The 14,210-nt window shown below is 44.6% G+C and overlaps 1 protein-coding gene across 1 annotated transcript in view; it reads right to left on the bottom strand.

Annotated features, from left to right (window-relative positions):
• CngA (Cyclic nucleotide-gated ion channel subunit A) overlaps positions 1–2,381 on the bottom strand; it is a 204,542-nt gene extending 202,161 nt beyond the window's left edge. Inside the window, exon 1 of the mRNA XM_067148987.2 lies at positions 2,160–2,381. Coding sequence (XP_067005088.2) covers positions 2,160–2,381 — 222 coding nt within the window. The remainder of the gene's footprint in view (positions 1–2,159) is intronic.
• Positions 2,382–14,210: the final 11,829 nt, after the last annotated feature.

Raw genomic sequence — 14,210 nt, 5'->3', positions numbered from 1 at the left:
CGTTGTCACTATGTTTTCCAAACAGGAACAACAGAGTTGGATCGAGATTGAATGTGCCAGAGGTCGAACAGCACGACAGTGTCATCAAGGTCTTCAAGAGGTTTGCGGGGAATCTGCATTGTTTACAGAACGGTGGCACGTTGGGTAAAAGCCTTCAACGATGGTCGGCAAACTGTGGCGGGTCGGTCGGGCAGGTCATCCTACGAGCGTCAGTGAAGGAGAAGTGCATGCTCTTGCCGCGTTACTGGATAGTGATTGAAACCAGACGATTCGTGAGCTTGCCCAAGAAACCGAATTAGCGCATACGACTGTGCTTCACATCCTGAAGGAACGCCCGTGCATGTGAAAAAATGCATCACGATGGATTCCGCATGATTTGACGGAAATGCGCAAGTGGTTGCGTTACGACGCTGCTAAGAAGCACTTGGAGCGCTATGAGCGCGAAGGAGAGACTTTCTTTCGCCATATCATGACCCTGGATGAGACATGGGCCAAATCGTACGAGCCAAAACTGAAACGCCAATCGAACAAATAGCGTCATTGTGGGTACGGTGAAAGTTATGGTGATCCTCGTGTACGACTGTGATGGTGTTATCCTAATGCATTACATTTCTCCACGGCAGACCGTCAATACACAGTATTACCTGCGACCAGCTTTGAGAAAGAAGTGGCAACACTTTCTGCAGAGTCCACCCGTCATTTTGCACCTCAATGGTCGGGCGCATACAGACCAAGCTGTGGCTGATTTGTTCCGTCGATAGGACTGGGAAATACTGTACCATCCACCATACTCCCCGGACTTAAGTCCTTGTGACTTCGATTTGATTCCGAAGATGAAAGAACCACTTCGTGGCATTCGCTTCAGAACTGTTGCAGAGATTCGACAGGCAGTAGACCGCTCCATTCGCACCATCAACAGAACAGGCTCTGCTAAAGGTATACTACGACTTCCCCATCGCTGGCAACGGGTTATACACAACGCTGGTGACTACATCGAAGGACAGTAAAGGCTGATAATATGTAACTCTTTTGTATCTGTTGTACATAAATAGTTGCCACTATTTAAGTTTTATATTTACGATAGTTTTCTCCTGACGCCCAGAATTATTAAGAGTTTACATCTGCCTACGGAATATACCCCTCTTCTTCTTCTTCTTCTTCTAGTGTCATCTCCTCAAAAAGGTTTGTGGCCATTATAGAGTAATTTTTCTTATTTTGTGTTCCCTGTATTAGAGTTGCCATATCGCGACTGTCAGACCACTGTCGTAGGCTGTGTGCCCACGATGATATTCTGCGTCATGTCCACATTCCCCTTTTTCTATCTTGACTTCTACAATCAGTTGTATTAGGATGTATTTATTTCGAAGGATACGAACGAGATAGACGAGATAATCTCATGACTTACTGTGACGACAAGGTATCTCCTCGTTGTTGACATGGTCAGCCCCATGGGATGTTCAAAATTCTGTGATATATCCACATTAGGCTTAGTCGGTTCATTGACGACTTTGGTGTTCATCTTTCAAAAATATAAATTTGCACTGGTAACGCACAACACTCAACGACACGAAAACGTATTTTGAATCGAACATCACACAAAATGTAACTAGTAATTACATAAAAACATCTTACAATGCCATTTTTGGTTGCTATTAACACACGCTGATTCCATTCAAGATACTTCAAAATGGCAGCCTTTCAATGGTGTTTCCGTCTAGGTGATAACAGTGTTGATGCGTTTCTGTTGTTGATTACCATGCATGTGTTTTTAACGCCACACTCCTTGTTAACTCCGTTGATGCTGTTCAGATTAATATACTAAAATAAAGCTGCTTTCTTGATGATGCTTGTTGTTTTAAGGGGCCTAACATCGAAAGTCATCAGCCCCTAAAATAAAGCACACTGTCATATTTCCTAGACTGGTGGTTATATGAATACTCTGTTTTGATTCCTTACTGTGATAGGGATGGACAGGTTCAGAGTTTTGCAGACTTTGATGACAATTGGGAACGTATCTAATGGAACACAAGCTCGAGATGGAGAAGTGAAAAGGAACTGACCTCAGAATTTCAAATTCAGCACAGAACATCTGTCAAAGTGTGTAAACAAATTGATATCGACTTGTCAAGATGTCGGTTTAATTTCTGCATCATAGTTACCTGTATGAGAAGGCAGTCCCTTGGCGAATGGAGCTGACACACCTTTGGTGCATGGTTCGTCGGTTCTTGGACATGAACCACGGATACAGATGCCGTCTTGTTCTCCAGACGGCAGGCTACGGTCGTCGCCTGTTGGCTGCTGATCTGGAGAGGGGTGGTAGCTACATCTTTGGGCGGGAAGGAGAGACGTTGCACCTTGAAGAGGTCACATTGTGCAGCCATGATAGGGGTCCACATTGGTCACGTGACCTGAACGCTCCCGCTGCTTTCTCATGCCTGAAACAAGAAAGTAAATGTTAGAATTCAATCAATCAATCAATCAATCAATCAATCAATCAATCAATCAATCAATCAATCAATCAATCAATCAATCAATCAATCAATCAATCAATCAATCAATCAATCAATCAATCAATCAATCAATCAATCAATCAATCAATCAATCAATCAATCAATCATGATCTGCATTTAGGGCAGTCAGTCAGGTGGTAGTTTTTCTATCAGTTCTTTTCCTAGCCTTTCTTTAAATGATTGCAAAGAATTTGGAAATTTATTGAACATCTCCCTTAGTAAATTATTCCAATCCCTAAGTCCCTACCTATAAACGAATATTTGCTCCAATTTATTCTCTTAAATTCCAACTTTATGATCATTATGAACTTTTCTACTTTTAAAAACACCACTCAAACTTATTCGTCTACTAATGTCATCCCACGCCATCTCTCCACTGACAGCTCGGAAAATACCACTTGGTCGAGCAGCTCGTCTCCTTTCTCCCAAGTCTTCCCAGCCCAAACTTTGCAATATTTTCGTAACGCTTATCTTTTGTCGGAAATCATCCAGAACAAATCGAGCTGCTTTTCTTTCGATATTTCCAGTTCTTGAATCAAACAATCCTGGTGAGGTTTCCATACACTGGAACCATACTCCAATTGGGGACATACCGAAGACTTATTTGCCCTCTCACTTACATTCTTACTACAACCCCTAAATACCCCCATAACCATGTGCAGAGATCTATAACCTTTATTTACGATCCCACTTATGCGACTACCCCAATGAAGGTTTTTCCTTATATTAACACCGAGATACAGTGATCCCTGTAAGGAAGTTTCACCCCATCAGCGCAGTAATTAAAACTGATTATGAGAGGAATTTTCTTATTAGTGAAACTCACGACCTGACTTGTAACCCCGTTCATCATCATACAATTATCTGGTAGTGGTGGCGGTGGTGGTGGTGGTGGTGGTGGTGGTGGTGGTGGTGGTGGTGGTGGTGGTGATTATTGTTTTAAGAGGAAGTACAACTGGGCAACCATCCTCTATATAACACTAATCAGACAAAAAAAAAATGGAAGGGGTCCGACACTTCGAAACATGAAGGTATCGGCCAAAGGAAGGCAAGGGCCACGAAGGGCGTGAAAACGAAAGACTCCCTAGGCCTCCATACGTAATACCGTCGGGGTCGGAAAAGAAGAAGTGTTGACCAAGGAAGGTCAGATAGGATAGATGAAAGTGAGGAGCCTAGCACAAGTAAGTGGAAGCAATGCCAGGACTCAGCTAACGGCCCCATGGTCGCCAACCCACGCTCCAAAGTTCAGAGCCCCTGGGACCCCTTTTAGTCGCCTCTTACGACAGGCAGGGGATACCGTGGGTGTTATTCTACCGCCCCCAACCACAGGGGGAACAATTATCTGGCCCCATGGCTAAATAGTTAGTGTGCTGGCCTTTGGTCCAGAGGGTCCTGGGTTCGATTCCCGGCCGCGTCGGAGATTTTAACATTAAGCGGTCAACTCCCTTAGCTCGGGAACTGGGTGTTTGTGCTGTCCCCAACATGCCTGCAACTCACACATCACACATAACACCATCCTTCACCACAATAACACCCAGTTACCTACACATGGCAGATGCCGCCCACCCTTATCGGAGGGTCTGCCTTAAAAGGGCTGCACCCGGCTAGATATAGCCACACGAAATTATTATTATTATTATTATTATTATTATTATTATTATTATTATTATTATTATTATTATTATTATTAACTAACACGACTGAGAAGATAAATTTGACTGTAAAGGAAATGAAAGTGGTCTTAAGAAATGATGATAATTAGGAAATACTATTTTTAAACCTGCACGATTTGTTAAAAAGTACCGAAATCTCTTGATAACAATGACATCTGAATAAGAGAAGCTAAATGAAATGTTTAAAATATACAACATGGTGTTAAATATCTGTCCGCCTCTGTGGTGTAATGATTAGTGTGATTAGCTTCCAGCCCCGGAGATCCGGGTTCGATTCCCGGCAAGGCCGCTGTTCAGAATAGCAGGTGAGGTACTGGTCATCCTCCTCAGTTTCATCCCCGACCGAGAGTCTGAAGCTCCAGGACACTGCTCTTGAGGCGCCAGAGGTGGGATCCCTCGCTGAATCCGAGGAGAAACCTACCCTGGAGGGTAAACAGATAAAGAAGAAGAAGAAAAAATAAAAGTTCCTTCAGTTCTAGCTCCTATTCAAGCCCTGACAGCAGCAGCAGCAGCAGCAGCGAAGGGATGGAGCCACTACAAAATGATAAAGAGCACCGTCAGTGGATTAGGCCTACTTGGGATACCACTATTTTTAAAACAACGCGCCAAGTACTCTACCGCTGGGTGGTGTGGAAAAGAGTACCCCCCGCGCACCCTTTTCCCCTCTAACTCACTTTGTCTTACTTGTTTTACGTCCTATAATTATACCAATAAGGTGTACAGAGACAATGTATAAGACAAAGGGCATGTTGGAGGATTTGTCAGGCTGTAGGTACCACCCCTGTTAAAGAATGATAACGTTATTGATTTTACGTCTTGTAGCACTTTCAAATACCGCCGGACTGAGCCAGGATCGAATCTGCTAAGTTGGAATCAGAAGGCCAGCGCTCTACTGTCTGAGCTAATCTGCCCGGTCCCTGTTAAAGATAACGGAATATGAGACAAAGTCAGTTACAGTCTGGTCAGGTAGTCTACAATAGATCACAGCGGTTTGAATTGACGAGGGAACAAGTGAGCCGGAAGCGAGGGGTAAGAGAAAAGAATGCTGGAATGTGGCAACATCGTGAAATGGCACGTGCAATACTCCTCCCTCCAGCGCTAGCTGTCAGAATTCATCTTTAGTTATTAGAGGTATACATGGCTTGCCGCTGTCGTATTTTTAGTGTGATAAACATGCATTATGTATTGAAATGCTTGCCGTATATAATTTGAAGCTCTGTTGTTCTTCTCATTAATCTGCACGGATCACACATTTGATAATGCCGGGCTATGCAGTAGCAGGCTGTTTAAGCTACTACAGAAAAACCAAAGAACCAAACACCAAGTATCTTTCATTCCCGAAAAATGAAGACCTTGCCAGAATGTGGGAAAACGCTTGTCGGCGCAATGATAAATTTAGTATGAAACATGGTACTTATTTATAATATATAACGTATGATAATTTATTATCTTTATTCGATACATGCTATGTTAATACAAAGTTTTTTATTACTTTAGGTCGAGTTTGTTCGCTTCATTTCGTTATGACGTGCTTTGAAATCCCTTTAAGACAACAACTACTAAATTTTCGGAATAAAAACAGCTGTGAATTAAAATCAGATGCATGAGAATATACCACGAGGAGGAAATATATTAACTCCTAATAGTGCCAGGAGGTTGAGAGGGAAAAACAGAGAAATCGACATAAGGATGTAGCTGAGCTAAGATCGCCGCCTGCTGATTTGCTATTTGCTTTACGCCGCACCGACACAGATATGTCTTATGGCGACGATGGGATAGGAAAGGCCTAGGAATCGGAAGGAAGCGGTCGTGGCCTTAATTAAGATACAGCCCCTGCATTTGCCTGGTGTGAAAATGGGAAACCATGGAAAACCATCTTCAAGGCTGCCGACTATCTCCCTATTACTGGATACTGGCCGCACTTAAGCGACTGCAGCTATCGAGCTCGGCGCTGCTGATTTGAACAGGTGAGTGAAGAAACACAATAAATACATGCTTAAATATCATATAACATTCCCATTTTTTCAACTGAAAGAATAAATATTCCGCCTCTGCGGTGTAGTAGTTAGCGTGATTAGCTGCCACCCCCCGAGCCCCAGGTTCGATTCCCGGCTCTGCCACGAAATTTGAAAAGTGGTACGAGGGCTGGAACGGGGTCCACTCAGCCTCGGGAGGTCAATTGAGTAGAGGTGGGTTTGATTCCCACCTCAGCCATCCTGGAAGTGGTTTTCCGTGGTCTCCCACTTCTCCTCCAAGCAAATGCCGGGATGGTACCTAACTTAAGGCCACGGCCGCTTCCTTCTATCTTCCTTGCCTGTCCCTTCCGATCTTCCCATCCCTCCACAAGGTCCCTGTTCAGCATAGCATACTGGTTCTTCTCCCCAGTTTTATCCCCGACCCAAAGTCTGAAGCTCCAGGACAGTGCCCTTTAGTCCGAGGGAAAAACCGATCCTGGAGGGTAAACAAATCAAGAAAGAAAGAAAGAAAGAAAGAAAGAAAGAATAAGAAACTTGTCTATGTTGACTTTAGGGAAGATGAAACTGAAGAAAAGGAGGACTATAACGGAGACAATGGAACTAACGAGTTGGATGATTTGAGAAGAATGATCCTACTGTTGGATATATGAACAGCTATTGAAGAATGAATGGGAATTACTACAACAACTAAAAAAGGCAAATTACATTTCTAAGATAATTACTTCAATGTTCGGACATATTTTTTCTCGAGGGCAAGTAGAACCATGAAAATAAAATCAAAAGTAAAAGAATTCGTTGGACTTCAGACGATAAATGAAATGCCATGGCGGAAGGCTTTTAGTGCCGGGAGTGTCCGACAGCATGTTCGGCTCGTCAGGTGAAGGTCTTTCGATTTGACGGCCATAGGCGACCTGCTCGTTGTGATGAGACTGACATGATGATGAAGACGAGACATACACCCAGCCCCCATGCCAGCGAAATTAACAAATGATGGTTAAAATTCCCGACCCTACCGGGAATCTAACCTGGGACCCCTGTGACCAAAGGTCAGCACGCTAACCATTTAGCCATAGAGCCGGACTTCAGACAATATATCAGCAGCGATATCATTGCGAAGTGTCAGTCCAAAGGCATACCGTTGCCTAAGATTTTCCATTACCCATTTCTGACCCCTTCAACATTGAGCTCATGGGTAGCATGTTTCAATGTAGAACAGGGTATACTACGCGATTTGTTTTAAATGAAAACCAAGGCCCGCAAAATTAAGCCGTCAGGAGCGTTTAACTGTTCTGGTATTTGATGAAATGTATATATCGAGTCCGCCTCTGTGGTGTAGTGGTTAGTGTGATTAGCTGCCACCCCCGGAGGCCCGGGTTCGATTTCCGGTCATGCCACGAAATTTGAAAAGTGGTACAAGGGCTAGAACGGGGTCCACTCAGCCTCAGGAGGTCAAATGAGTAGAGGTGGGCTCGATTCCCAATTCAGCCATCCTGAAAGTGGTTTCACGTGGTTTCACACTTCTCCAGGAAAATGCCGGGATGGTACATAAGGCCACGGCCGCTTCCTTCCCTCTTCCTTGTCCATCCCTTCCAATCCTCCCAACCCCCACCCAGGCCCCTGTTCAACATAGCAGGTGAGGTCGCCTGGGCGAGATACTGGTCATTCTCCCCATTTGTATCCCCCGATGCAGAGTCTAAAGCTCCAGGACACTGCCCTTGAGGCGGTAGAGGTGGGATCCCTCGCTGAGTCCAAGGAAAAGCTAATCCTATAGGGTAAACAGATTAAGTAAATATATATCAAATTAAATTTGCATTGATAAAAAACTACAACAGAGAGTAGGGCCACTCAAGACTTGTCAATCGTCTTTATTTGTCTCAGAATATCATTGACGTAAAGAACTTTCGTGGAGGTGGTGGTACAGGTGGGTACCAGAGACGATATGGTATCATACCAAATGGCACTCACTCCAACTGGGTGTTTCGCGTTGGTGCGGTGTGCTTTGCCCGAACACACTCGTGATGATACCAGACACCAGGTCGTCACCTAACAAGAATTCGCATCAAATATTGTTTTGTTTTGACAATTCCAATATTATCACCAAACATGTCCGCCTGTATAGACGTTTAATTCACTGAATACGATTTACCATTGCACACTGTTTTGTAATTGCTTTACAACGAAAGCCTTTCAAGAAAACCACAGGCACACAAGACGTACGTCAGTGTCTAAACAGGGAAAATCCGTTGCAAAAAACATTGCATAACGTGTTGCTTTCGACGCATTACCTTCTCACATGACGACAATACGACTTCTCAATACTGATAAGTTGGCTGTGGGGCTGTGTTATAAGTAGCGACGGGAATTTGCCTATTTGCCTATTTTATTCCTGTGTTCAGAAACGTAGGCTTTTGAGATATAAATCCTTTTTAGGGTCTTAGTAGCTATATTTCGTTGGGTTTATTGTGCCTATAAATGCCTATTTCAGGGTTTGTGCCTATTTGGATTATAATTGCCTATTTGATGCCTTTTGATTTAACAAAGCCGTTTTTCTTCCAGTGCATTATATTGTAGCTAGTGTGCTCGACAGAATTATCTTCTCGTTTTCAATATGTTTACCCCACGAACAAAAGCGAGAATTCTCAGAAGTCGCCAGAAACAGTAAGTTCTAGGGAAATTTGCATCACGAGAAACAAGGAACAACTTGAGCTGGAAGCAGTGGCGGCTCGTGGATATCAGCAGTGGGGGGCGCGCCTTAGTTTCTATTCCATAATATATCTCAAGTTCTTCAAACCATGTTATCAAGATACACACTTCGAACACTATACGATGCAATGCATATGCAATTTATTATTATTATTATTATTATTATTATTAACATTTGCCTGTTCTTGTCAACGATCGAATTATGTTTACGAATTGTTTCAGTGTAGTGATCACTCAAACAAGACACGACATTGACTTTACCAAGCATTTCAGAGTCCATGGTAGGCCTACTATTGATATCACCCTTGTGGTGATCCATTTATCTCCTTTCCTACTAGAACGGGAGAATAGCAGGCAAGGAATGAAGTAAAAGGTTTCTGAGATATCACTTCCACATATCCGCGGGTTCTTGTTATATACGTCAGGAGAATTAATTTGTCTTTGAAAAGCCCTATTTTCATTTTCCTTGGTTTCCGGTTTTTTCAACAAGAAGTCTGGTGTCGGCCTACCACACTCCTTCAGTTCGACTTTCTTTTCGATAGAAAGAGCAGAAAACGTTAGTTCTTTAATATGTTCGACGGTAATCATACTGTACGAAATGCAAACATAACACTACGCCTACATATAAATCACAACCTTTCTCCTAATTTCACCTCGTCACAGTCACCTCACGAGATCATTCATCAACACAAAGCTAAACATTGCGCTCACCAGTGAGTGTGGCCAACATGAGTCAAGTGCGAGGAGACAGTAGTTACAACCGTAACTCGTTTCGTTAGTTAATAATCCTAAAAATTACAAGACTATTTTAAATATATACCGGCACACTTAACTCAGGTAAGTGCCTCAGTAAAATAGTTCCTAGTTTTAGGAGAGAAATTGCACAAACTGACCCCTGTTAAATTGAAATCAAATAAGCAATGTTTCGGGTAGGTTGGCTCCAACGGTAGGCCGCGGCAGAAACGCGCTGGAATCTCCGTTAGAACAGCACATCTCTACTGTGCCTCTGATTGGCTCCCTCAAGGCCAGTCAAGCGAGACTCGGGAGTGTTTGGTCCGCTATGAGAGAGCGCCCTCCTGCGCAGGGCCAGCAGCGCATCGGGCCGCAGTACAGTATAACTCGCGCCCTTGTTAATAATCTTATAGTAAAATATTTCCCTTGTTAACATTTAAGATTAAAATTCCCTAAAATGGAACCCCGTGGGGGGCGCGCGCCTTAGCGCCTCCCAAAACGAGCCGCCACTGGCTGGAAGCCTTCAACCTCTCCAACCTCCTAAGACATTTATGCGAGAACCAGTCAACGTCGAACTATGTTGCACAACACATATGCCCTGTACCTCCCTCTCGATGCGAACTGTTGTACGCGTACGCTTTATGTTGAGCACGTGCTGTGATTTATTCTGAAATGTAAGAAAAAGAAAAAAGTGCCTTTGCGGCAATGCCCAAAGAAAAATCGTCGAAGTCCTATTGGCTGACGCAGTGGATCACAGGGGATCCCAATTTCGCTACGGATGGAAGGGTAGTCTGTCAAGCTTGCTGTAAGAAGGTAAGTTCGTTTGTTCCTTTTATCTTTTTTGTGACTGCGAACTATAATCGCATATTAATTTATGTACTGTGTCAAGTTGTTTTGTTGCAACGCTGTATTAGTCGTGAACTTTCAATAATTTATATTGCTAAAATGTAAATAATCATTAAATAACTGAACGAGGAGTTGGAACGCCGATGGTCTCTTATCACATAATGGATGAAAATTAAATCGGTATTTTGAACCGTGATTCATTTCCTGTGAAAATAGAGATTTACAACTGAAATACAATTTTTAAAACTCCCTTTAAAAAATCGTGAATTCTATTTCACTTCGGCTAAGCTTTCGCGAAACACAGGTTGCAGATCCAATGTAGCCCGGCTAGGACGATGCCACAGCGTGTTTTACAAGGTTGCCAAGACTATCTTTACAAGACCAGGCCAGCGAAAAGACCGTTGGTCTGGATTGGTGAGGTCCGGTTAGTAACCATCGTGCTTTGGGGAAGCAAAGAGAGTCTGAGGGGCGTAAGCTCCCAGCTTAACAAGCCTCTAGCATCCCCTCTAGAGTCTTGCTAATGAATAATAATGTTATTTGCTTTACGTCCCACTAACTACTTTTTAAGGTCTTCGGAGACGCCGAGGTGCCGGAATTTAGTCCCGCAGGAGTTCTTTTACGTGCCAGTAAATCTACCGAAACGGGGCTGTCGTATTTGAGCACCTTCAAATACCACCGGACTGAGCCAGGATCGAACCTGCCAAGTTGGGGTTAGAAGGCCAGCGCCTTAACCGTCTGAGCCACTCAGCCCGGCTAGAGTCTTGCTAAATTGTGACAAAAATAAAAAATAATATGCGCATGTCACGACAATTTCAAATTACGCGGTTTTTAATTTTTAACGTGGGTGGTGGCCTTGTGGGCAAACATGATGCAGGATCTATTGTCGGCAACAGAAAATGGTCTTCATGACAGCTGACCCGGCTGACCAAAGCCGGCGGATAGAAACAAATAAAATGTTCACAAATCTGAGATTTTTAGTGCCTCCGTTTTCATTCTTCTTCTTGTTATTCTTCTTGTTTCCGAATTTGGCCACCTATGGACAGCATTGAACCTAGGGCTTCCTATTCTTCTTGTTCTCCTCCCGGAACCTCTTCATCCTTTCACTTCTAATCTTCCATTTTTTCTCAGATATGACCTATTTTGGTCTACATTTTGGTGGTTTCTCCTGGAATGTTTTGATGCTGTCCACTCGGCTTCTAAATTCTTTTCTGTTGTGAATCATACCCATTGTAGTCCACTTTCTAATGCACCTCTTTTTACCTCTTCTACCCACTTCGTCGAAGCTTTCAGTCCAGTGATGTATCTGAATATTTTCTTAGTTAGCCGTTTCTCATCCATTCTTTCTAGTTGCCCATAGAATTCTAGCCTTCGCTTTCGCATGGTGACAGTGATTTTTTTCGGTGTATTTGCAGAGATCATTTTTTCTATTCCTCCACTCCCCATCAGCGTTTTTCTTTGGTCTAAAAATTTTCCTTCTCCTCTCCAGTTTTCGAGATCTTGAAGCTCATCCTTTCTATTCATTGTCAGGCTCTCTGAAGTGTAGAGACCTCCTGTCTTTTTTATTTTATTTTTTGCTAGTTGCTTTACGTCGCACCGACACAGATAGGTCTTATGGCCCTTCTGTCTTTACCGCTGTGCTGTAGTGTCTAAGATTCGCTTTCATTCTTCTATATAAGTAAGAATACTGCTAGGGCCAGCTTGGTGGGTCCTTGGCAAGCATAAAGGACGGATCTCTCCTCTACGCTACTCCGGTATCGTTTCACGTCTTTTTAATTATATTTTTCACCCGATGAACTCGACACTACACTGCCAAATTATAACTGAAAATCGTTGAGGACATACACTGACTGACAGGGCAAATGCAACACCAAGGAGGAGTGGTTCGAAAGGGATGAAAGTTGGGGAAAAAACAGAGACGGCACGGACGAATAATTGATGTTTATTTCAAACCGATATGCAGGTTACACAATGCGCACGGCATCGACTCATTAGGATGTAGGACCACAGCGAGCGGCGATGCACGCAGAAACACGTCGAGGTACAGAGTCAATAAGAGTGCGGATGGTGTCTTGAGGGATGGTTCTCCATTCTCTGTCAACCATTTGCCACAGTTGGTCGTCCGTACGAGGCTGGGGCAGAGTTTGTAAACGGCGTCCAATGAGATCCCACACGTGTTCGATTGGTGAGAGATCCGGAGAGTACGCTGGCCACGGAAGCATCTGTACACCTCGTAGAGCCTGTTGGGAGATGCGAGCAGTGTGTGGGCGGGCATTATCCTGCTGAAACAGAGCATTGGGCAGCCCCTGAAGGTACGGGAGTGCCACCGACCGCAGCACATGCTGCACGTAGCGGTGGGCATTTAACGTGCCTTGTATACGCACTAGAGGTGACGTGGAATCATACGCAATAGCGCCCCAAACCATGATGCCGCGTTGTCTAGCGGTAGGGCGCTCCACAGTTACTGCCGGATTTGACCTTTCTCCACGCCGACGCCACACTCGTCTGCGGTGACTATCACTGACAGAACAGAAGCGTGACTCATCGGAGAACACGACGTTCCGCCATTCCCTCATCCAAGTCGCTCTAGCCCGGCACCATGCCAGGCGTGCACGTCTATGCTGTGGAGTCAATGGTAGTCTTCTGAGCGGACGCCGGGAGTGCAGGCCTCCTTCAACCAATCGACGGGAAATTGTTCTGGTCGATATTGGAACAGCCAGGGTGTCTTGCACATGCTGAAGAATGGCGGTTGACGTGGCGTGCGGGGCTGCCACCGCTTGGTGGCGGATGCGCCGATCCTCGCGTGCTGACGTCACTCGGGCTGCGCCTGGACCCCTCGCACGTGCCACATGTCCCTGCGCCAACCATCTTCGCCACAGGCGCTGCACCGTGGACACATCCCTATGGGTATCGGCTGCGATTTGACGAAGCGACCAACCTGCCCTTCTCAGCCCGATCACCATACCCCTCGTAAAGTCGTCTGTCTGCTGGAAATGCCTCCGTTGACGGCGGCCTGGCATTCTTAGCTATACACGTGTCCTGTGGCACACGACAACACGTTGTACAATGACTGTCGGCTGAGAAATCACGGTACGAAGTGGGCCATTCGCCAACGCCGTGTCCCATTTATCGTTCGCTACGTGCGCAGCACAACGGCGCATTTCACATCATGAGCATACCTCAGTGACGTCAGTCTACCCTGCAATTGGCATAAAGTTCTGACCACTCCTTCTTGGTGTTGCATCTGCTCTGTCAGTCAGTGTATTTCCATGTAAATTACCAATTCCCTTGTTTCTACATTAAAGTTTTGTACTTCAAGAAACATCTTCTCTAATATCTTTTTTTATGAAACAGAAACGTGATATATACTATGCATTATTGCCAATCAGCCCAACTGTAGTAATTTAAGATATACCAAACCAAACCCCATGGCACTACAGCCCTTGAAGGGCCTTGGGCTACCAAGCGACCGCTGTTCAGCCCGAAGGCTTACAGATTACGAGGTGTCGTGTGGTCAGCATGACGAATCTTCTCGGCCGTTATTCGTGGCTTTCTAGACTGGGGCCGCTATCTCACCGTCAGATAGCTCCTCAATTCTAATCACGTAGGCTGAGTGGACCTCGAACCAGCCCTCAGGTCCAGGTAAAAATCCCTGACCTGGCCGGAAATCGAACCCGGGGCCTCCGGGTAAGAGGCAGGCACATAACCCCTCACCACGGGGCCGGCACAATTTAAGATATAGGGACAATGTAATTTATGTCAATTTTATTACT

The sequence above is a fragment of the Anabrus simplex genome, chromosome 1 (assembly GCF_040414725.1).
Source record: "Anabrus simplex isolate iqAnaSimp1 chromosome 1, ASM4041472v1, whole genome shotgun sequence".
Taxonomy (NCBI): domain Eukaryota; kingdom Metazoa; phylum Arthropoda; class Insecta; order Orthoptera; family Tettigoniidae; genus Anabrus; species Anabrus simplex.
Note: the sequence above shows the minus strand (reverse complement) of the source record. Positions and strands in the feature narration are given on the sequence as shown.